At 40.6% G+C, this 23,977-nt stretch overlaps 1 protein-coding gene across 2 annotated transcripts in view; it reads left to right on the forward strand.

Annotated features, from left to right (window-relative positions):
• pdxka (pyridoxal (pyridoxine, vitamin B6) kinase a) overlaps positions 1-13,902 on the forward strand; it is a 37,238-nt gene extending 23,336 nt beyond the window's left edge. Inside the window, exons 10-11 of one of the 2 annotated variants that reach the window (XM_083537813.1) lie at positions 12,392-12,458; positions 12,612-13,902. In XM_083537813.1, the coding sequence (XP_083393939.1) occupies positions 12,392-12,458; positions 12,612-12,724 (180 nt within the window). In that variant the 3' untranslated portion in view covers positions 12,725-13,902. The remainder of the gene's footprint in view (positions 1-12,391; positions 12,459-12,611) is intronic. The other variant, XR_014532896.1, reaches the window with a different exon arrangement.
• Positions 13,903-23,977: the final 10,075 nt, after the last annotated feature.

The following is a 23,977-nucleotide window of genomic DNA, read 5'->3' on the forward strand; positions in this document are numbered from 1 at the left end:
AAGGACCTCTGACCCATGTGTAGAATTATAAAGTTAAACTTTTTAGGCACAGCGAGAATTAGCGACACCGTGTGGAAATGTTTAGATTTATAGCGAAATATAGAAATTCATATCAAATCACACAATTCCACCTGCATATAAGCTACTTGCTCATACAAAATTTTCCATTAAATTATTTTTGGTTTTTCTAAAAGAATGTATTTATTCGTACTATGTAAATGAATATTCTATATATTGTTATTTATTGCTAAAAATAATTAAAAGTTCTTAAATAAAGTACTCAGACTTTTGCAGATTATAAATTGCTTAACGTTTTTCCAGAATTTATTAGTAATGTGGTTTTTATTAATTGTGGATAATTAATTTTGCAGGAATGTGATGCAGTTACATCTGGACATGTTTAAATGTGTTTTATTCGGACTCTCACTGACTTTCGCTCAGTTACCTCGCAATACGTCTAAAATCTTCTTCTTCTTCTTCTTCTTCTTCTTCTTCTGCTTCTTCTTTCGGCTGCTCCCATTAGGCGTCGCCACAGCGGATCATCCGTCTCCATACCACCCTGTCCTCTACATCTGCCTCTTTCACACCAACTACCTGCATGTCTTCCCTTACCACATCCATGAACCTCCTCCTTGATCTTCATCTTTTCCTCCTTCCTGGTGGCTCCATCCTCAGCATTCTCCTACCGATATAACTCATGTCCCTCCAAACCATCTCAATCTCGCCTCCTTCACCTTGTCACCAAAATGTCCAACATGCCCTGTCCCTCTAATAAACTCATTTCTAATCTTGTCCATCCTTGTCATTCCCAACGAAAACCTTAACATCTTCAGCTCTGCTACCTCCAACTCTGCCTCCTGTCTTTTACTCAATGCCACTGTCTCCAATCCATACAACATCGCAGGTCTCACCACAGACCTATAAACCTTCCCTTTCATTCTTGCAGATACTCTTCTATCACAAATCACTCCTGTCACTCTTCTCCACACACTCCACCCTGCCTGCACTCTTTTCTTTACTTCTCTAACACACTCTCTATTACTTTGCACTGTTGACCCCAGGTACCTGAACTCTTCCACCTTCTCCACCTCTTCTCCCTGCAACCACACCACTTCACTGCCCTCCCTCTCATTTACACACATGTACTGTGTCTTACTCCTACTGACTTTCATTCCCCTTCTCTCCAGCGTGTACCTCCACCTCTCCAGGATCTTCTCAACCTGCTCACTACTCTCACCACAAATGACAATATCATCCGCAAACATCATAGTCCAGGGAGACTCCTGTCTGACCTCGTGGGTCAACCTGTCCATCACCACTGCAAACAGGAAAGGGCTCAGGGCCAATCCTTGATGCAGTCCACCCTTCACCTTGATCCAGTCTGTCGTTCCTACTGCACACTTCACTGCTGTCACACTGTTCTCATACATGTCCTGCACCACCCTTACATACTTTTCTGACACACCTGACTTCCTCATACAATACCACAACTCCTCTCTTGGCACCCTGTTGTATGCTTTCTCTAAATCCAAGGGGTGTTGCCTTACCTGCCATAGGGCACGTGCTCCTGTCTGTCAAGCCAGACTTGGTGCAATTGGATGCTTCTGCAGAGGTCAGGTACGGATGCCCTTCCCATAGGTGGATGTCGAACACGAGATGATGAAAGAAAACTGAACATTCTTACCGATTAGCAGATAACTAGGAAATTGTCTACTAAAATGTGGAAATAACGACTTTTCAAACCATTTTCACCCCTGTTTTCTCCGTATAGTGTCCTCATAATAACAGGAGGGTGAAACAGTAAAAGCACTGTGGAGTAATCTTTCTCTTTACTACCTTTATAACATGTGTATATACAATACACAGACTGGTCCCCCGGCATAAGTTTCCATAAGCGCAGAAAAGTAAAGTCAATCCGAGCATGCGCACTCCGTCTGCAGAGGACGTTTTTGAAAAGGCAGGAAAGTTTTCCAGTGATGGTGCCAAGGCAAAAGGCATAACACAAAAAATTATGGATTTCATTGGCTTTTGAATTGAATTTTCATTTCAGTGCATCCCTAAAATATTATCGTTGGTTTGGCCCTCTGACACAATTCAGGTTTCTCATGTGGCCCCTTGTAAAAATTAATTGCCCACCCCTGTTCTAGGATATGTCTTTATTATATTGATGCATATTTTTTTAGATGCTGCTGTGAATGGTAGTATTTTAAAATGTACTAAATTGCCTTTTCTGTGTTCTCTTTCTATACTGTTTTGTAGGTGTGCAGCTGAGCAATTTGCATAGACCCACCAGTGAACTATTTTACATTAGGAATTCTGTTATTTTTGTTTCCTGTTTTTTTTTACTTGAATTAATTTAAATTAAATGTGATTTACACATTCTGAGTTGAAGTCATTTCTTTTTCACAGTTCAAATACTCAACCATGTAATTTTAAACATATAGCAGCACATACAATCAACTAATATTAGTTCTTTGATTGGTCAGGCACAGTTTTACATTGTAACTGAGGTTTGAAATTGTTTGACAGTGGATTTTCCATAGTAAGATTAAATACACATTAAGTTCACCCACAGAAATCAATGATGAAATTAATAAATGGGACCCAATTCTCACCCACTGTGGTCCTATAACAACCATTTGTGGGTTGACCCATGATTAAGTAGCCCACTTTCGCCCCATTTTTTACACCTATTGGGGACCCAAATGGGCCCATATAAAGAACACCTATACAGGCCCCACTTAGAGCCCAACATGGACCCATCAGTCGCCCTTCTGGGCTAACACACATGGAGCCCATGTGGAGCCGATGGACAAATTTCTCTGGGCCCCATTTGGGTTGCCCATGCAGGGCCCAAGTGACAGCCCATTAAAAACAATGTTGGCTGGGTGTTATGCAGCGAATGAACGGAGGCGGAAGCCGGAGTACGGTTCGCTTTGATTTAATAAAGAGAGATATACATATACACACACGGCAGTCATTAGAAACCCAGAGAGCAATATCCGTGGGTACGCCCTGGAGGGACGAGGTCCACACGGTCCAGAACCGAATACACGGGAGAAAAGGAGTAATCCGGGGTGCGCTTTGGGAGAACACGCGGCCGTAGAGAGAGTGTAGATTTAGACGGGAAGAAACGCATACGTTTACACATGCATATACAAACAACAACAGACAGTGAGTAAGGGGTATATGTAGGTGCCGGGGATGAGTGATTAAGTCCCAGGTGTGTGTAATTGAAGCCAGGAGCGGCGGAGATAGCGGCAGCATGACAGCCGCTGAAGGGGGCGTGGCAGGTGGATTCCTGACACTAACGTGGTATATCTTGGGTTTTACTTGTAACATTTTTTGGTGGATGGTCATTAAAATGGTTGGTCATTTGGTGGTCTAATTTTTGATTTCCAGTGTACATCTTGCTTATATTCATTTCAGTCAGTAGGAATAAGTAAGATATTAACAATAAAAATAAAAAAACAATAATTATTCCCCAAATATTTATATTTATCAAGCAAAATATTTTTACTGTTACAGTTTTTAGAAGACTTTATAATGCAGTAAACACAGTCAAAGTTGAATCTCCATCAGATGTCCCAATAGAAGCTTTGAAAGCAGACTCGAATGTTGGAAGCATATAAAAAATTGCAATGCAGATGGATAAAACATTTTAAATACAGAATTTGTGTTCTATTACTCAAACATGAAACTGTAGCATTAATTGTGTTAACAATGCAGAATGTAGTCTTTTGTCCATCACTGAATACTACAACATGTCCAATCTAACTCAGCAACTGAAGTGTTTCCAGCAGTGTTCAAGTCAATAATGAATTCATTGGCTCTTTCTTAATTCATTTCTGTTCTCATCGTCTATTTTATTAGGAACACTTATACACCTGCACACCCATGCTGGTATCTAAAAAGCTAATCATCCTGCACCATCAGAAGGAAGAATATTAGTGATTTCTGTAAATTTGATACCAGAAGTCTACAATTTCATGTTGATTTTATGGTAATTTTCAACAGATTTTAGAAGTAGAAGTTCTGACCCATGTGAAGAGTGTTAACTTTTTAGACATGTAGGGAATTACATTAAAATATTTAAATCACTGCTCTCACACTTTACACTTTATATCAGATTATGCAGCTTCATTAGAATATAAGAGCCTTGATAGGTCATGATAAGCACTCAATCAAGTATATTCTTTTTTAGATTTTTAGTTATTATTATTTTTGCTTTGAATTGCAGGCTATCTTTAACCCTAATCACAGAATTCAAAAGTAATTTTCTTGTTATTAATTGTTGCTAATAATATTTGCAGCAATCTGATGCAGTCACATTTGGGCATGTTCAAATGACAAATTTTTTTGCTTTCAATGTTATAAGTAAAAATTGATTGTCTGTGTTTGTCTATTATGCATATTTAATCTCACTGAAATATCTCAGCCTCCTCCCCTGCATTTCCTCTAAATAAAAGTAAAACTTTTTCCATCATCAGAAACATCACATTTCAGTGGTGTAAAATGTAAATCACATCCACTTGTATTTGCTTTGTTGTGTTACAGAACTACAAGACCACAGTGTAAAGGTGAGTGATGTGCTTCCAGTCTCTCTCCTTCTCTGTGTTTCTGAATCCAAAGCCACAGTAACACTGACTCCTGAATGTTTTTGCAGAACTCTTTACACACTGCAGCATCCATAGGAGCTTTCAGGAGCACTGATCCATGTGACTAAACATCTGGCCAACCTGAAGTCTGGGAGAATATGCAGGACACTGTCCAGTATAGTAAGACTTTTTTTCTGCCATGGTGTTTGTGAGTCTTTGTGTTTCTTTGTGTGTGTGTGTGTGTGTGTGTGTGTGTTTGTGTGTGTGTTTTGTCTTTGTTAATAAACCTAATGATTTGCCTAATGAAAACATCAGGCAAAAAATTCAGACGGTAAATATAAATCCAAATTATTTTACAAGTAACCCTGTAGACAGCAGTGTAATTATAACAGACAATCAATTACAAAGTTTTACTCCTATTCACAAGAATGACTTAATTTCATTAATTTCCTCATCAAAATCATCAACCTGCATTCTCGATCCCTTGCCTACAAGTTTCTTTAAACAGATAATTCCAGAGGTAATTGAACCTGTTTTAAAAATAATAAACTCTTCCATTAGCACTGGTTTTGTACCAAAATCCTTCAAACTGGCAGTTATCCACCCCCTAATTAAGAAACCTGACCTTGACCCATGTCAGCTGTCCAACTACAGACCAATATCAAATCTCCCCTTCATAGCCAAAATTTTAGAAAAGGTTGTAGCACAGCAGTTATGCTCACACCTACTTATGAATAACATTTTTGAAATGTATCAGTCAGGATTTCGGCCTCATCATAGCACAGAGACGGCGCTAGTTAAGGTGGTAAATGACCTGTTATTGGCCTCTGATCAGGGTTTTGTCTCCTTACTTGTTTTGCTCGACCTTAGTGCAGCCTTTGACACCAATGATCACACTATACTACTTGCTAGACTTGAGAATGTTGTTGGAATAAAGGAAACAGCTCTCTCTTGGCTCAGGTCTTATTTGACTGATCGCTATCAGTTTGTTGATGTAAATGGTGAGTTCTCCACACTCTCTGAGGTAAAGTTTGGTGTTCCTCAAGGATCTGTCTTAGGCCCTTTGCTTTTCTCTTTATATATGCTGCCTCTTGGAGAAATTATTCATAAACATGGTATTAGATTCCATTGCTATGCTGATGATACACAGCTGTATATTTCAGCAAAGCCAGATGAGAGAGATCAGCTTAACAATGTTGAAAAATGTGTAAAGGACATTAGACAGTGGATGCTCGATAACTTTCTTCTGCTAAACTCAGATAAGACGGAAGTACTTTTACTAGGACCACATGCAGCTAGAAGCAAACTTTCCGATTACCTAACATCTCTGGATGGTGTTTCTGTTTCAGCGTGTACGGCTTTCAAAGACCTTGGTGTGATTATTGACCCGAGTCTTTCCTTTGAGGCTCACATGAATAATATTACCAGGATCGCCTTCTTTCACCTTAGAAATATTGCTAAAATTTGAAATATGATGTCGTTACAGGATGCAGAAAAACTAGTTCATGCTTTTGTTACTTCTAGATTAGACTACTGTAATGCTTTACTGTCTGGGTGTGCGAGTAGGTGCATAAATAAGCTTCAGTTAGTTCAGAATGCAGCAGCAAGAGTCCTCACTAGATCTAGGAAATATGACCACATCACCCCTGTATTAATCAGTCTACACTGGCTCCCAATCAAATCTTGCATTGATTATAAAATACTACTACTGACATATAAAGCACTTAACGGTCTCGCACCGCCGTATCTGAGTGAACTTCTGTACCAGTATGATCCTCCACGCCTACTTAGATCAAAAGGTGCAGGCTATCTGTTGGTTCCTCCAATAATGAAGACTACAGCAGTGGGCAGATCTTTCTCTTATAAAGCCCCGCAGTTATGGAACAGCCTTCCTATCAGTGTTCGGGACTCAGACACAGTCTCAGTGTTTAAGTCGAGGTTGAAAACATATTTATTCAGTCAAGCCTTTAATCAGTAGATTTTTTTCTCAGGTAAAGGCTCAGATCTGGAGGGAACATTGATATAGAGTCTTTGGTGAACTGGGATATTTGTACGCTGTCGTCCCCTCACATTCACGCGTTCACTCAGGTTTGTTGATGGTGGTGTGGTGGGTCGACTCTTATCCCAGAGATCCCTCATGTCTGTGTTGCCTTCTGGTTCTCCCTTTTAGTTATGCTGCCATAGCGAGTCTTGCCGGAGTCGAAACTGCACAGTGACTTTAACTCTCATGCAACAATAGGTACACTTAATAATCCATATCCTTCTCTTCCTGTCACCCTCTTCTCTCTCTCTCTCTCTCTCTCTCTCTCTCTCTCTCTCTCTCTCTCTCTCTCTCGGTCGAGTTTAACATGCTCTTGCCCCTCTCCCCTCCGTGGATCTTCCCACTTCATCCAGGCCTGCCTCTGGATAGTGTTCTCTTTGACTGGAGGCCACTCTGTGCAGCTGGGGAAGGTTTGTCATCAACGCCTTGGGTGGTTCCATGAAATTCCGGAGTAAGAACGGGAGCTTTGAGGATGGATTGGACTGTAGTTCATGTCAACAGTCTTCTACACTGACTCAGGAATGCATTTCGCTTTTGATCATCATCACTGCACCCCGCAACATTGTATACCTGCCACAAATAGACATTCCGTGTAACCCAGATGAGGATGGGTTCCCTCTTGAGTCTGGTTCCTCTCAAGGTTTCTTCCTTATGCCATCTCGGGGAGTTTTTCCTTGCCACAGTCGCCACCGGCTTGCTCATCAGGGACAAACTTACTCATAAAGAACATATTCATTTTTAATCATCGCATTATCTGTGTAAAGCTGCTTTAAGACAATGTTCATTGTTAAAAGCACTATACAAATAAAAATGAATTGAATTGAATTGAATAATGATCATTTATACTGTGTTCTTTTTTAGAATGTTTTTGTTAGATTTTTATTATGCCTGAATAAAACTTAATTCTTGGAGAGGTTTCCCATGTGATCTACGATGCCCGTGATGTCTTTTCTGATCACACAGCACACAGAATGGCACAAATGTTCTTCTTCAGTTTATTGCAGATAACACACAAGTATATATACACACTGGAAAAAACCTGAGCTAAAACTGTTCCTGATTGGGTAAGAAGACATAATAACCAGAGATATGTGAGCCCAGACAATGACATTCAGTATACCTTACATACTCACATTGTAAAGATACTATAGACACAAAACAGACAACATAGGAATGTGTTTAGAGAACTAGTGTGAGGCCCATCTTAACAATAACACTCTCTCATTCATAGTACCATCTTCGACGTACGATATTTCTGACTTACTATGAGGTCGTCATAACGAATCTCCATCGTAAGTAGAGGACTACCTGTATATGTAATTTTATAACTTTTTTTTTTCATTTTTAATAATTACAAATTGAAATGGGCTAGACCACACAGTCATATCAATGTCGTAATTATTTCATGAAATATATATCATTATATATATAAATATATATAAATAAAATGATATCAGATAGATACAGTTGATTTGATGTACGATTTTAACTTCATATTTTTCTTGGTTGGCAAAAAGGAAAAAATTGGCAAACTCGGTTTATTTTTTAACTTAATTTACTACTGTTTCTGTTAAATTGTATATCATGATACTAATTGTATATACAGTGGGTACGGAAAGTATTCAGACCCCCTTAAATTTTTCACTCTTTGTTATATTGCAGCCATTTGCTAAAATCATTTAGGTTTATTCTTCTTCCTCATGAATGAACACACAGCACCCCATACTGACAGAAAAACACAGAATTGTTGACATTGTTGCAGATTTATTAAAAAAGAAATACTGAAATATCACATGGTCCTAAGTATTCAGACCCTTTGCTGTGACACTCATATATTTAACTCAGGTGCTTTCCATTTCTTCTGATCATCCTTGAGATGGTTCTACACCATCATTTGAGTCCAGCTGTGTTTGATTATACTGATTGGACTTGATTAGGAAAGCCACACACCTGTCTATATAAGACCTTCCAGATCACAATGCATGTCAGAGCAAATGAGAATCATGAGGTCAAAGGAACTGCCTGAAGAGCTATATATGGGGAGCTGTGTGTACATTCATGAGGAAGAAGAATGAACCTAAATGATTTTAGCAAATGGCTGCAATATAACAAAGAGTGAAAAATTTAAGGGGGTCTGAATACTTTCCGTACCCACTGTATAATGCCAAGTATTATTGCATGTTCTTTTAGTCATATTGTCTAGCCTGTCTACAGACAGACCTGCTATTTGGGTGAAATGAAAGATTACATGGACTAAATGAAAAAACTGCCAGTAATGTGAAAGCATGGATGGGAAAGAATTCAAATAGATCTTGTCTGAAATATGGGTGAGATTGTTAAAAATGTACCTTTGCACTTGTCCAAGCTACTCACATTCAACGCTTGGTGTGCCCACAAAATCTCACGATGTAAGGATTACGTTTGTCTGGTAGATAAAGATGTAAATTGGTTTATCAGGTTGTTGGTTTGAGAATGTGAGAAGATAGAACAAATGTTTTTGTGCTATTTTGTGCAGCACATGTCCTCATGGGCGTAGATTTCATTTAACAGTAGGGGGGGACAATAAATATAAAATTTCTCATTAGCAATTTTTGCAGGTCCCCTCCGTCCCCCCCCGGGATTTAAGCCCATGCATGTCCTAACAATCCAGAAAACATCTTCTGGTTGGTATGGAAGTCTTCCACCTATCACAAATCGATATAAACGCAAATAGCTATAAATAAGTATCAATACGTGAACCCGTCTATACAAATAAATAATAACGCCCCAATACGTCTCAAACCTTTTAGTTATTATGAAGCGGCATAATTTGATATCTTGTGTAATGAGAGCGGTGACTTGTGCATTTACTTCTGCATTCTCTACCAGTCCACACGGTGTCGCTAATTCCCACCTAAGTCTTACACGTTGTCTTTGACTCAAAGCATTGGCCAAAATAGGACTCCACTAATAATAATCAGAGGTGGGAAGTAACGGAGTACAAATACTTCGTTACTGTACTTAAGTAGATTTTTCAGGTATCAGTACTTTACTCCACTATTTATTTTTCAGACAACTTTTTACTTTTACTCATTACATTTTTACACAAATATCTGTACTTTTTAATTCTTTCATTTTCAAAACCGGCTCGTTACTTTAGTTTTAATCCATTGATTTGGTGAAATAATTTTTTTTTTATTTTCACTGCGCGCCGATTTCAGCCGAACAACCGATTTCCTGTTACTGCGCGTCTTTTTCAATCCGCTCGTGTATAAAGTCCTGACTATCACTCACCACAGAAGTAGACTCGTTTACGAAGATAAGAATCAGCAGGCAGAAGGCAGTAAGAAGTTTGGGCTTAATGTGAATGAGACAGAGGGAGTCAGTGATGTAAACATGACTGAGAACAGACACATTCATGATCATCATAATCTTTTCTCTGCTTGTGTTTTATAATGTGGATGTCTGGACACATTCATTCGGTAACAACATTTTTAATTCGTTTTGTATTAATATATATATATATATATATATATATATATATATATATATATATATATATATATATATATATATATATATATATATATATATATATATATTCATTCATTCATTCATTTTCTCCCGCTTATCCGTAGCAGGCCCCCGCCTTCGACTGCTGCCCAATCCTCACAGCACCGTCCCTTACGGTCCCTCCTGCAGGTGTATATATATATATATATATATTTGGCTGTCAAAATAAAAATAATTGTAAACGGCACTAAATGTTATTAACACGCTATCAATTCAGCATTTCTGTTTTTACCATTAAAAAAAAAAATGTAAATACATAAATAAATATCTAAATATAAAAGAGGGGAGATTAAAACCTTCGGAAAAAAATAAATTTATCCACGACGTCCTTTCTTTACTTAGATATAAAATAAATTAATAAACTCCAGATAAAAATATTTTTAATCAGTAAACCTTTGTTTTATTTATGCGCCAAGTCTCAAATCAAACACAAAATCCGCCATGTTTTACACAATCAACCCTCTAAGTGGCGTTTTGTGGGTTTTTCCCTCATAATGGCGACACAAACAACTTTTTACTTAAGTACATGTCAGAGCCAAGACTTCTTTACTTTCACTTGAGTAAAAAAGTTTAATCAGTACTTCAACTTTTACCCGAGTATTTTAAAACATGAGTATCTGTACTTCTACTTAAGTAAAGGATGTGTGTACTTTTGCCACCTCTGATAATAATAATGATGATGATAATGACTATTATTACTGTTTGGTGATAAAAAAAGATGACCATCTGGTGTAATAGTGATATTAAAATTTTTTTTGTTAATGTTACATTTTTTTTATATGTTTATGTAGTATACATTTTCACTTATTTAGATACAATAAATAGATACAACTCTATTGTCATTGCGTAGTACAGGTACACAGCAACAAAAGCAGTTTGACATCCACCAGAAGTGCAAAAATTAGCAATCGTGCAAATAGTGCAGATAAATAAGTAGCATATTTACAGCATCTGATATATATGTAAACATAACTACGGTGAATAAATATAAAGGCTATAGCAGTGCAGAGATGTGTTTACATTGATACAAAATTTATATTTTGTTCCAGTATATATATATATATATATATATATATATATATATATATATATATATATATATATATATATATATATATATGAGACACATGTATGTTCCTTTTCTTAATATGCATCAAGCTAGATAATAGGCAAACAAACACAGGACTTGGACAATGAATAATTGGAAGAAAGTTCTGTGGACAGATGAGACCAAAATTGACAATTTTGGCTCTAACAATAGAGCTTATGTAAGACTGAAAACAGGAGAGATGTTACAATGCTGCCTCACAGACACAGTCAAACATGGAGGTGAAAGATTAATGACTTGATGATGATTTGGGACTGATTCTGAAAAGATGAATGGTAAAAGTAATAATATTGAACTGCTTTGGGATGAACTGGTAGATATATCTCTCACTCTCTCTCTCTCTCTCTCTCTCTCTCTCTCTCTCTCTCTCTCTCTCTGTAGTCAGTAGATGGACTGACTGTAAGAGTGATATAAATAGACAGACAAATAGATGGATAAAAAAGTGAATAAATAGAAGGATGGATGGACAAAGTGTGTCAGCAGTTTGCAAATAATTCCTTACTAGAGCAAATTTTTTATGACTTTCTGCATCATGGCTACTAGATTACTTTTTGCAAAGATCCATTTATTTTACTCCAGAAAAAAAAATACCTGTATGACTGACATCTTCTTGATTTTGATCAGGAGTAAACAGACTTATAGCTTGATTAGATGCAGGTATTACATCTCAATGCACTCCTGTTGAAATGGCAAACTTTGATACAAATTAAAGTGATATACACCATGTCAGTACCTTCATTGTGAAGTATATAAAGTAAAAACTTAAATAATTGTGTTAGGGGGAAAATGGAAAGTACAATAATTTGCTTTCATTAATGCACATACCTCGAAACCTATAATTTAGTTGAAGCAGCTTTGACTTGATTTTACCAATCTACTTTGAAAAAGTATTTTTTGCTTTGCTTTGTAGAATTCAAGAGTTATATTTATATTAAGTTTGTAATCAGGCGTACCAGTGTAGATTTATTCATTGCAATATAACTCAAAGCACTTTTGTACGTCGCTCTGGATAAGGGCGTCTGCTAAATGCTGCAAATGTAAATGTAAATGTAAATCTTTAACTGCAGACATCATGCTTATGTTTTTTAACAGAAAGCCTGTGAGAAGACTGTTTCTGTGATGCAGCATGTCATTAAAAGGACTATTACCTATGCCAAGGGTAAAACCATATCTTATAATGCCATAAGGCTGTGACTAAAAAGGCACTCGGCTATTGATGTTGGATGTGACCGAAACAGAATATTATGTCTGCATATTGTTGCCAGTAAACACATAATGTTAACCGAAAAACTTCTCTCATTTTCTTCATCAGAGTTAGCTGGTCCTGACCGGAGACCATGTCCTGCAGAGCTAGAGCTGAGAATGGTGCAGAGTAAAGCAGACATTGAGGATCCAGAAATAACAGTCAATGCTGTGGTCCTGTAGGGTTTCACTTCCAATTTAATTTAGACTGCCTTATGCTCATACATGCAATAACAATCTTGCTTCAGAGGACACAAAGTCATTAACGGGTAGAGCAGGAACGACCTGTGAATGAATGAATGAATGAATGAATGAATGAATGGATGAATGAATGAATGGCTGACTGACTCTGACTGAACCACACATGTAAAATCATTACGATATAATAACCAAATACTAACCTTATGCAATGTTAAAATTTATCTTGGATTTCAGTACTGTATAAAGATGGAGAAATGCTGCTTGTAACATTCTAGAAACACTGATCATGATGTATGCTGCTAGAATGGGATTTTTTTCCCCCAAGTATAATGGAATTTAGAGACAGCTACTATAATCACTGTACATCACTACCTAATTGGAGTAGGACATGATTGATTATAATGTCTAATGCCTGAGCACATTCATATTAATTTCAATGTACACAAGTTAAATACATGTAACTTCTATATTCCACACAGTTGTTGATTTTTTTCTCATTCAACATAAATTATCTAATATTTATCTAATAATGTTAGTTGAATTATTAGGAAAGTATCATATCAAGTGGCTTTTTTATATAATCAAACCAGCCAGTATTAAAGTGTCTTAAAGAAAAATTCTAGTTGTAAAGTTTAAAAAACAAAACTTGCTTTTTAATGAGGACCAGCAGTTATCTTCATCCGAACATGATATGATTATGATTTGATGATTTTTATTGAGAGCCAATATTAATTCTGTATAATAAATGTTGCACATCTTCCGAGTTAGATTGCTGTGTGAAAGCTGCTTTTTTCATTTATTTATAAAAACATTTTTTAACCACAACTGCATAGTTTTACAAAATATAATTTTAAACATAAAACGCTAAAAGTATGATGTAAAAGTTATTTAGTAAACTGTTTTTGCCTTAGTTTGGTAATGTTACATAACCCACTTAACCATTTCCTGAATCTTTAATGCTTCTCACGAAGCTACACATTTGATGATCATGTGGAGATTTGTAATCAAATATAAATGTAACTGTACCTCGGGACCTGTAAATGCTGCAGTGTATAAAATAAATAAATAAAAAAAAATGTTGCAGCAACATTTTGTACAAGAAAGAATTGTCCAATTTACCATACAGCAGTAAAAATAAACTAATCTTTTTTGTAATCACATGAACTGTGTTTTATTTACAGATCGAGCAGATGAATGTTGTGTACAGCAAATAAAGATGATGAAATTTATGAGATTATGTACTTTAGAAATATAATATATTTTAGCAATAAAAGCAGTTTTTCGCCTGATTTACATGGAGATCATTTGACCCATAAAGGTGAAGGAATGTACAATATTTTTAATTGAAAATTTGGAATGCAATTTTGAAAATGCAGTTAAAGATTTGTAACTAACATTTGTGAGAGTGGAAAATGGTATTCACCCTCCATATGTGAAATGCCTTTCTCTCTCTCTCTCTCTCTCTCTCTCTCTCTCTCTCTCTCTGTAATGCCACACGTTGTTATATTGCGTTTTTGTATAGTATTGATGGTTTCTATAATTGTGATAATGGTGGTATTAAGAGGTGGATTAAGTTTGGTACGTCCCCACTGAAGGCCCAGGTACCAAATGCACGGCCCACCACTGCATTACACAATGGCAGTTTGGCAGTGAAGGAATGTTAGCCCCATACCTCTTGTTGCCTTCTGCCTTGCTTATTGTTATCTTCGTAAACTAGCCTATGTCTGTGGTGCGTGAGAGCCAGGAAATGATACACCAGTGATAGGTTGAAAAAGCTGCGCAATGAAAGAGATAGGTTGATGTGCTGAAAATGGCTCACAATTAGACGAAAAAATATTGATGTCACCAAATAGATTAAAACTAAAGGAATGTGTCTGGTTTAAAAATGGAAGAAGTAGAAAGTACAGATATTTGTGTAAAAAATGTAATGAGTGAAAACAAAAGGTTGCTCCAAAAAAAGTGTAGTATATAGTACTGATTCTGTACCAGAAAAATCTACTTAAGTACAATAACGATGTCAGGGATCCCCCTGCCACGCCCCCCTCGATAGCTGTCAGGGATCCCCCTGCCACGCCCCCCTCGGTAGCTGTCAGGGATTCACCCTGCCACGCCCCTCTCGATAGCAGTCACGCTGCCTTCCGTGATTACTGACAGCTGTGGCTCATTAAAGAACAGACTACTTAAACTCACGTTCTTGAGTCACAGGCTGTCGGTCGTTATATTGTCAAGCTGGACAATCGCGTGGCTGCTCGACCGCCGGCATGCACCGCTGGCTGTATATCCGAACTCCACTTCCGAATTGGATTACTCATTGCCGAAGGCTTTATGGATTATGCTTGGGACATTCGCGCTCATAGTGGACAACGCGTTTCGAGCGAATGTCTTTGTTTGTTGTTTTCAACAGCTTGTGAGTGTTTTGTTTTGTACGGTTTGAAATAAAAGGACAATGATTGGACTATATCGGCTTCCGCGTCAACAGCCTGACAGAACGACCGACCTGAACCGAATGCGGATTCGACACACCGCGATTCCGACCGCGACGGATCAGCAGCTGAACCCGGCTTCGGATTTCCACCGGAAGCTCAGTGCCACTCCTCGCGGTTCAGAACCACAGAAGCCAGATCATGCGAGCGCGGCTGCTCCACACCCCTCAGAGAGCGCGAGGGAATTCCCAGCTCGTTTCTCCGGGGAGAGAGACGGATTGGAAGGATTCCTGCGGAGCATCGGCGAGTATGTGATCGAAAATATTTCCCGGTTTCCCTCCGAACGAGCCAAGATCGCCATCTGTATTTCCCTCCTGTCTGGTGAAGCTCTTGCCAAAGCCAGCTCACTATGGAGCGCCAAAGGGGGCAATTTTGGCTCAGTCGCCGAATTCCGCGGGCTTCTTCTGGGGATGTTGGGGATAGAGGTGGTGGATCTCCACTGCAGTCCCCTTGAGGAGGAAAGTGCTCCGTTCTAAGGGTCTCCAGATCACGCGGCACCGTTCCGGGCATTTTGATGAGAGTGCAGCTTCATCTCAGGGTCTCTACACGCGCGCTGCTGTGTTCCGGGGTTCTCGTGGACGCACCACACCATCTCCGAGCGTCGGCGAGCACACCAGGCCGTCACAGAGCTCCTACAGGCGTGCCGCTCTATTCCAAAGTTCCCGTGGGCGTGCCTCGCTGCCACAGTGTCTCCAGGAGCGTGCTTTACTGCCACAGGGCCCTCACGAGAGCGCCGCGGCGCCACAGGGCCGTCACGAGAGCGCCGAGCCGACACAGGGCCGTCACGAGAGCGCCGAGCCTACACCTCCGGTCAAAGAAGGCGACGTCTCGCCTCCAGCGCCTGCAGAGGGCGACGTCTCGCCTCCAGCGCCTGCAGAGGGCGACGTCTCGCCTCCAGCGCCTGCAGAGGGCGACGTCTCGCCTCCAGCGCCTGCAGAGGGCGACGTCTCGCCCCCGGGGGCTCCACAGAGGGCGACGTCTCGCCCCCGGGGGCTCCACAGAGGGCGACGTCTCGCCCCCGGGGGCTCCACAGAGGGCGACGTCTCGCCCCCGGGGGCTCCACAGAGGGCGACGTCTCGCCCCCGGGGGCTCCACAGAGGGCGACGTCTCGCCCCCGGGCCCTCCTCAGGGCGACTGATCGCCCCCGGGCCCTCTGACGACGACCTCGGTCCTCCAGGTCCCTCTGACGACGACCTCGGTCCTCCAGGTCCCTCTGACGACGACCTCGGTCCTCCAGGTCCCTCTGACGACGACCTCGGTCCTCCAGGTCCCTCAGAGGGTGGTACGACGTTCCTGATCTCCACCAGGGAGGTCGCTCGGCCTCTGGTCTCTGCCCGGGACATCCTCCACTCCCCGGTCGTTGTCATGGTTGCCGTCCAGTCCCGGTTCCCTGCCATGGTGGTCGCTCTGGCTCCAATCTCCGCCAAGGGCTTTACTCAGCCTCCTGTCAGCACCAAGGGCGTGGCTCCGTTCAGGATCCTCCTGCTGGGTGTCGTTCCGTTCCGGCTCTCCGCAGAGGACGCCGCATTGCCTTGGGCTCTTTCCGGTCGTCCTCGGTTCCACGGCGACGATCCCTGATAGGGCATCAGGCGATGCTCCTTTTGGGGCATCAGGCCTCCGTTGCTCCCAGGCGTCTAAGGAGGCCTTCCTCGGAGTGCCCTGGCCCGCTGTTTTGGGTCATCAGGTGTCGCCCCTGGAGGGGGGGGCACTGTCAGGGATCCCCCTGCCACGCCCCCCTCGATAGCTGTCAGGGATCCCCCTGCCACGCCCCTCTTGGTAGCTGTCAGTATTGAAGTATTTGTACTTCAATACTTCCCACCTCTGCTTTTTATATCTGTAAAAAACTGAACTGTTAAGTATTTCTGTAAAAATTATCAATATTTTCATATGAAATATTTCATTAATAAACTAGAATAGAACTCTAACTAATCCCTAACACTAACCCTAACTAACTAAACCCTAACCCTAACCCTGATTTGATTCACTTTTACAGAGCACTGAACTAGGAGGATCATTAGTTGAGATTGTTTATACCAAATACAGAATAATTTCAGAATAATGTACTTCAACATAAAATTGCAGCTGAATATTTGAAAATTTACAGTAAATAAGAGTCAAAAGTTTCAAGGAATCTTCTGAAATCTTCAGATTTTTTTGCACAAGGGACAAGGGTGAAAATCAATATTGGATGCCTGTGATCTTCAGGCCCTCAGGGAGCACTGCATTTAAAACATTCATGATTCTGTAATGAAAATCAGCTATCATCTATCAGCAAACAACAGTCTGCACATTCCGAAGTTGCTGAAGACTTAAAGCTGCTGTGAAAATAGTTTTTTTTTTTAATTGTGTGTTTTGCTGTTTGGTCATTGTAAGGTTTTGAATGTCTTCTGGGGACGCCCTCTGTATGTTTAATGCATATAAATAAAAATTGCAATGCAGATGCATAAAACATTTTAAATTAAACATTTTTGTTCTATTACTCAAACATGAAACTGTAGCATTAATTGTGTTAACACTGCAGAATGTATTCTTTTGTTCATCACTGAAAACTACAACATGTCAGATCTCAATCAGCAACTGAAGTATTTCCAGCATTATTTATCTAAACTGTGACAGTAATTACAGAATTGTTATTAATAAAATAATAAAATAAAAATTTATAAGTTTGTCTATGATGACATTTTTCCCAAAATTATAGTTAATTCATCTGTAGTCAGAACATGAATATACTGTAAGTGCTGTGGGCTGTTTCTGAGGTAAATGATGACTGTAACAGGTCATAACATGTCATTCTGTAACTCCACCTATTAAGCAAGTGTCAAGTCTGAGACGACTGAGTTCTTTATTTACAGCCTGCAGTGTTCTGCTCTGGTGGGTTTTACTTTATTCTTCATTTATGAAGGAATCTGAGTTTCTTTTTCAGCAGTGGTAAAGGAAGTGATTACACACTGGACCTACAAATTCATGTGATTAACCTGATAGAAAGCTGAAATTGGGAAGTGATTATTTCTTTAACAAAGTGAAAGTGAAACACTGAGCGTTTACACTGGAGAGAAGAACAACAGCAAAATAAAATGGCTTCAACGTTTTCAGAGGAGGATTTTTCCTGTCCTGTGTGCTGTGAAATCTTTATAGACCCTGTTGTTCTGCACTGCAGTCACAGTGTATCTGCAAGAATGAAAGGGAAAGTTTATAGGTCTGTGGTGAGACCTGAGATGTTGTATGGTTTAGAAACAGTGGCATTGAGTAAAAGACAGGAGGCGGAGCTGTAGGTAGCAGAGCTGAAGATGTTAAGGTTTTCGTTGGGAGTGACGAGGATGGACAGGATTATTTTATGGAAATAAAATTAGTTTATTAGAGGGACATCCATGTAGGATGTTTTGGTGACAAGGTGAGGGAGGCGAGATTGGGATGGTTTAGACATGTACAGAGGAGGGACATGAGTTATATTGGTAAAAGAATGCTGAGAATGGAGCCACCAGGTAGGCGGAAAAGAGGAAGGCCAAGGAGAAGGTTAATGGATGTGGTGAGGGAAGACATGCAGGTAGTAGGTGTGGAAGAGGCAGATGTAGAGGACAGGGTGGTATGGAGACGGATGATCCGCTGTGGCGAGCACTGATGGGAGCAGCCGAAAGAAGGAGAAGAAGAATATTAAATATATTTATTTGTTCTGATCCTGTATTTAGTTTTGTTTACTGATTAAATACTTTGCTGGGATTGTAACTTTTTATGAAAGACAGAACCAAGCAAAGAATTAAGGAAATGTAGAAGAAAAGAGAAAGAAAGAAAGAAAGAAAGAAAGAAAGAAAGAAAGAAAGAAAGAAAGAAAGAAAGAAAGAGAAAAAAAACAGAGAAAATAAAATGAACCATGTCAACATTAAGGTAGATGGAGTGACAGAAAAAGTGACATAAATAGACAGACAAAAAGAAGAAATGAATAAATAGAAGGATGAATGGACAAAGTGTGTCAGCAGTTTTCAGATAATTCTTTACTGAAGCTAGTTTTTTTTTATGACTTTTAGCATCATGATCACTAGATTATTTTTTGGAAAGATCCATTTATTTTACTCCTAAAAAAAATACCTGGATGACTGACATCTTTGTGATTTTAATCAGGAGTAAACAGACATATAAATTGATTAGATGCAGGTATTACAACTCAATGCACTCCTGTTGAAATGGCAACCTTTTATAAAAATGTAAGTAATATAAAACATGTCAGTACCTTCATTGTGAAATATATAAAGTAAAAACGTAAAGAATTGTGTTCCATCTGCGGAATTCATTTCGTTGTTTGCCTAGCTTAGGAGCATGCTTAGTCGGCTCTCGAGGGAATTAGCTATGCCACACGGCTAAAATGCACCCAGTGAGCTGGATGAGCGTTTCCTGTGACCTGTGTCACAGCCTCAGCACCCTCCCCGACCTGCACACTGAGGTGTCCGGGTCCTGGGAGACCCGTGTGCAGCGCGTGCTTTTCCCAATGTTTCTCGCTGTGTGCGAATGTAGTTGGGCTAAGTAGTGCGGCAACGGTTGATGGCGCATGTGGAAGAGATGCTAGCTAGCTATCTCTCCCCAAGTGTTGCATCGATGAAGGCTTCGGTTTGCCTACAAAGAGCATCTTTGGCTCTGGTAGGTAGGGCTACGTGGCAGGTCAGGCTGCGGGTTGCCTCCAAACGATGAGTGTGTTGTGGGCATACCAGGTTGGCCTGCTGTGAGAGATGGTGAGGGCTTCTTTCTGAGCACCACGGTGGCCCCTCCTGGCCTGATCTGGTGACGCTGTAGGTAAGGGCAATTGCTGGCGAATTCAGGAGGTGTTTCATTGGAACTTTCTCGCCGCTCCAGTGGGGGCTCGGTGGCAGCATCGGCCTGGTATGTCCGGGCACTGCATAGCCCGGAAAAAGAGCGTTGCCACCCGATTCCTGCGGGGAGGTCCCAGGGGCCCCTGGCGACGCTCTAAGCCCAAGGAGGGGCTGGCTGACCTGAGGATCATCCTCGCCTCTAATAAACGGGGCATGATGCATATGTCCTGACGGCTTACATATTGGAGGGTGGTGGCACCACCGGGAGGCCGGACTGTTGGCCCTGCCACAGGATGTGTTTCAGGGCGCAGCCTCCCTCCAGCGGTTAACTCCCTCTATTTCCGCCCGAAAGTTGGTTGTGGATGGGGGAGACCCACCGCCTTTTAGGAGGCCTCAACGGCCGCAGTACGCTGCTCCAGCCGTTCGGGTTCAGGAGGACTGTCTGCTAGCCCTGCCATGGGACGTGTTTCAGGGAGCAGCTTCCCTCCAGTGGTTTGCTCCCCGTATTTCCGCCCAAAAGATCGCTGGGGATGGGGGAGATCCGCCGCCTCTCAGGAGGTGTCGTCAGCTGCAGAGCACCGCTCTAGCCGCTCTGAGTGGGTCAGAGGCCAGCCCTGAGGAGTTGGTTCCCCTGTGGAACTTTCTGTCAGTTTGGGAGGGCTGCCAGAAGTCTCTAGGTGGGTCTTGCGTACTGTAGAGAAGGGCTACGCGATTCAGTTCGCATCTTCTCCTCCCCGGTTCAACGGGATGTGTCCCACCCTGGTGGGACCTGAGCAGGCTCTAGTCCTGGAACAGGAGGTGCGTACTCTCCTGAGGAACCGGGCCATCGAGGTGGTTCCCTCCCCCTCGGTCAGAGAGTCAGGCTACTACAGCCCGTACTTCGTTGTTCCGAAGAAGGATGGCAGGTTGCTTCCCATTCTAGATCTCCACTCCTTGAACCGCTCACTTATGAGGCTCGGTTTCAGGATGCTCACTCTCAAAGAGGTTGTGTCTCAGATCAAGTCCAAGGACTGGTTTGTTACATTAGATTTGAAGGACACATCCTCCCACGTGGCCATCCTTCCCACACACAGGAGGTTCCTGAGGTTGCTTTCAGGGCGAAGCTTACCACTATTGATCCTCCCGTTTGGCCTAGCACTCTCACCCTGCTCCAGGGCATCCGCATTTTTAATTATATCGTTATATTTATATATATCGTGATATATAATTATATGTTTGATATTGGCTCATTCAGAGCACCAGGCACTTTGGCATCGAGATGTCGTTTTCGCCTGCATGGAGGAACTTTCTCCAGTACGGAGAACCACTTTACAGGGCATGGTGTGGGACTCGGCCAAAGTTGCGGGCACGGTTGTCTCCCGCCCGGATCGAAGTCAATGCAGTCAGGAGGGTAAGAGAAGGCCAGCCACTCACTGTGAAGCAGAACTCCTCTCACCAAGAGTCTTTTACATCCCGGGACGGGTAAATATCAGAGCAGACGCCCTGTGGAGACAATGGCCGAGGACTGGGGAACGAGACGCTGCGTCTCCGTGCCACATTTCAGCATCCCTGCGGCGCTTACCTTCTCTCTTTGCAGAAGCTAATGTCGCTACCACCGCACAGCCATCTTGGGTTTAATCACCTGCCGATGATGTCACTTCTTGCCTATTGGCCAGATTTCATACATGGTTTAGATCATGGACAACGCAGGGGCGTTCACAAAGCATTTCGATGCAGCGTCTCGTTCCCTCAGGGAACTAGGGTTACATAAGTAACCTAGAGACGTTCCCCATTCAGGAACTTTGAGCTGCACCAAAACGCTTTGGGAACGAGTGTCCAATCACGCCACACTGACCAGACCCTGCTAAATGTGAGGTGGTGAGTAGAGACGGTCCCTGCCTGTAATTAATGTAATGTTGCTGCAGGACTCTTAGAGCTTCCCTGACCAGTTTTCACCTGATCTTCTCAAAAATTTTAGAACTACATTTTGTTCTTAATAATGTCATTGTAATACCAAACCATATTGTAGTCCTTTACAGTGTGCCACAGTGTCTCTCTTGAAACCCTCTCCTGATTCAACAATGAAATCCCTTAAAGGATTTTCTAATTGAATGTTGCTGAGAAAACGCTTTAAGAACTACAGCACATTTGTGGTTAATCAGGCATGGCAGTTGTATACTTTTTAGTATTAAACTTGTTTGAACGTGATTGTTTTTTTGACCGTTTTCTTTTTCTCATCTAAAACATTTCTAGTTGTCTGTCGTTTGAATTATATATGTTCCAGTTTTTCAATGAAGGTGAAAAATGTTCTGTCTTTTGTCCCTTTTTCTTTTTCATTTACACAAAAAGCCAATTAATCACGGATGTGTCGATAATTTATCTCTAAAGTATATGAAACTGCTAAGGGATTAGACACTGCTGATCCTCACTAGCAACTTTTTCTCAGCATATCTAAACCATAGACTGAAGTTTGGTACTGATAAAGCTAAATGTAAGTGTAAAGTATAGATTTGGTGAATGAATTGTTGTTTGCTCAGAAAGCATTTTTAAATTGTATATTATATGCTTTTGTTAGTAGTAAAACCTGTGAGTGGTATGAAAGAGAAATTACAGTGAGGTGTTGTGGGTAGGATCCCATAAGCATAAGGGTATCCAGTATACTTCCAGCTTTGTTTCTGGATCAAAGCATTGTGACAATTAAACATATTTAAACATGTTTGTATCTATTTAAATTTAAATGACCATTAAATGTTTATTGAACAGAAGTGTAATGTGTATGTGCAATGTGTATGTGCAACTTTGATACTCGTGGGGGTTACGTTCTATGAAAAATAAAGTACCCATGAATAGTACCATGGGCAACAGTCTTAATTTTTTTAAATAAACAAAAAACCTACACTTCAAGATCCGATCCAGCAACCTCGTTAAAGTCTAGTGGACATCATATACTGCATATAAACTTTTATTCAGACAATATTTGTAAATAAAAATAATAAATTGTATTGTACGTAACTGTTGATCAAAGACATATTTTGAAAAGTGTATGTATGAATGTATGTGTGTGCATAGATTTTATAATTAAATGTTACACTTTTAACAGTTTTATTAACTAATAGCCAGTGGCCTTTTTTTTAATGTAAAACAGATTCCTATGAAGCATACAGGTGTTTGTTTTTACACATTGCCTGTGGCAAACTCTGACATGTCTGTCTATGATTGTGTTTCAGTGAATGCAGATGCAGTAAAAAGACACAACGAATCCGAATGGACATTCTCAAAGTAGATGCTGTGTTTGTGGGCACTGGTGATCTGTTCGCTGCTATGCTGTGGCATGGATACACAACCACCCTAATGACCTTAAAGTATGAGTCAATCTGAATGCAACCTGCTTCTTATGTTGCCTGATTAGTAATAGTCAAAATTGCATGTTCCTGATTCACTGACATAAACAATAATGTCATTTTCTTTAATGATGCTGGCCTGTAGTAATGTCATTTATCGTATCCATGACTGTAGTTTGTACTGGCTCCAGTTCAGCCAGTGCACAGTGCCATTGTCATGCACAGTGCCACTGTCATGCTCGAACAGTTTTGACTCTTCTAGTTCAATCAAAGGAAGAATTTTATGCTTCTGCATCCAAAGAAATTCTGTGCAATTGTGTGCCTCCAACTTTGTGGCAATAGTTTGAGGAAGAACCACATATAGCTTAAAGTCAGATGTCCAAATATTTTGCACATACAGTGTACATTCTGATTTCCGTACAGCTGATAGCATATTGTTTATTTTAATAGTGTGTAGAGTGAATTTGAGCTCATATCACCATTGCTTTAGAAACACTGCACTGTAGATGATCTTTAGATCTTTAGATGATTCATCCCCTAGATGTCTGTACAGCGGAGTCCCTGACTATCTTCAAGCGAAGATTGAAGACCTACCTCTTCCTGAAACACTTTCCAAGTTTGCTTTGTAGAATT

The sequence above is a fragment of the Silurus aristotelis genome (assembly GCF_946808225.1).
Source record: "Silurus aristotelis genome assembly, chromosome: 3".
In the NCBI taxonomy this organism is placed as follows: domain Eukaryota; kingdom Metazoa; phylum Chordata; class Actinopteri; order Siluriformes; family Siluridae; genus Silurus; species Silurus aristotelis.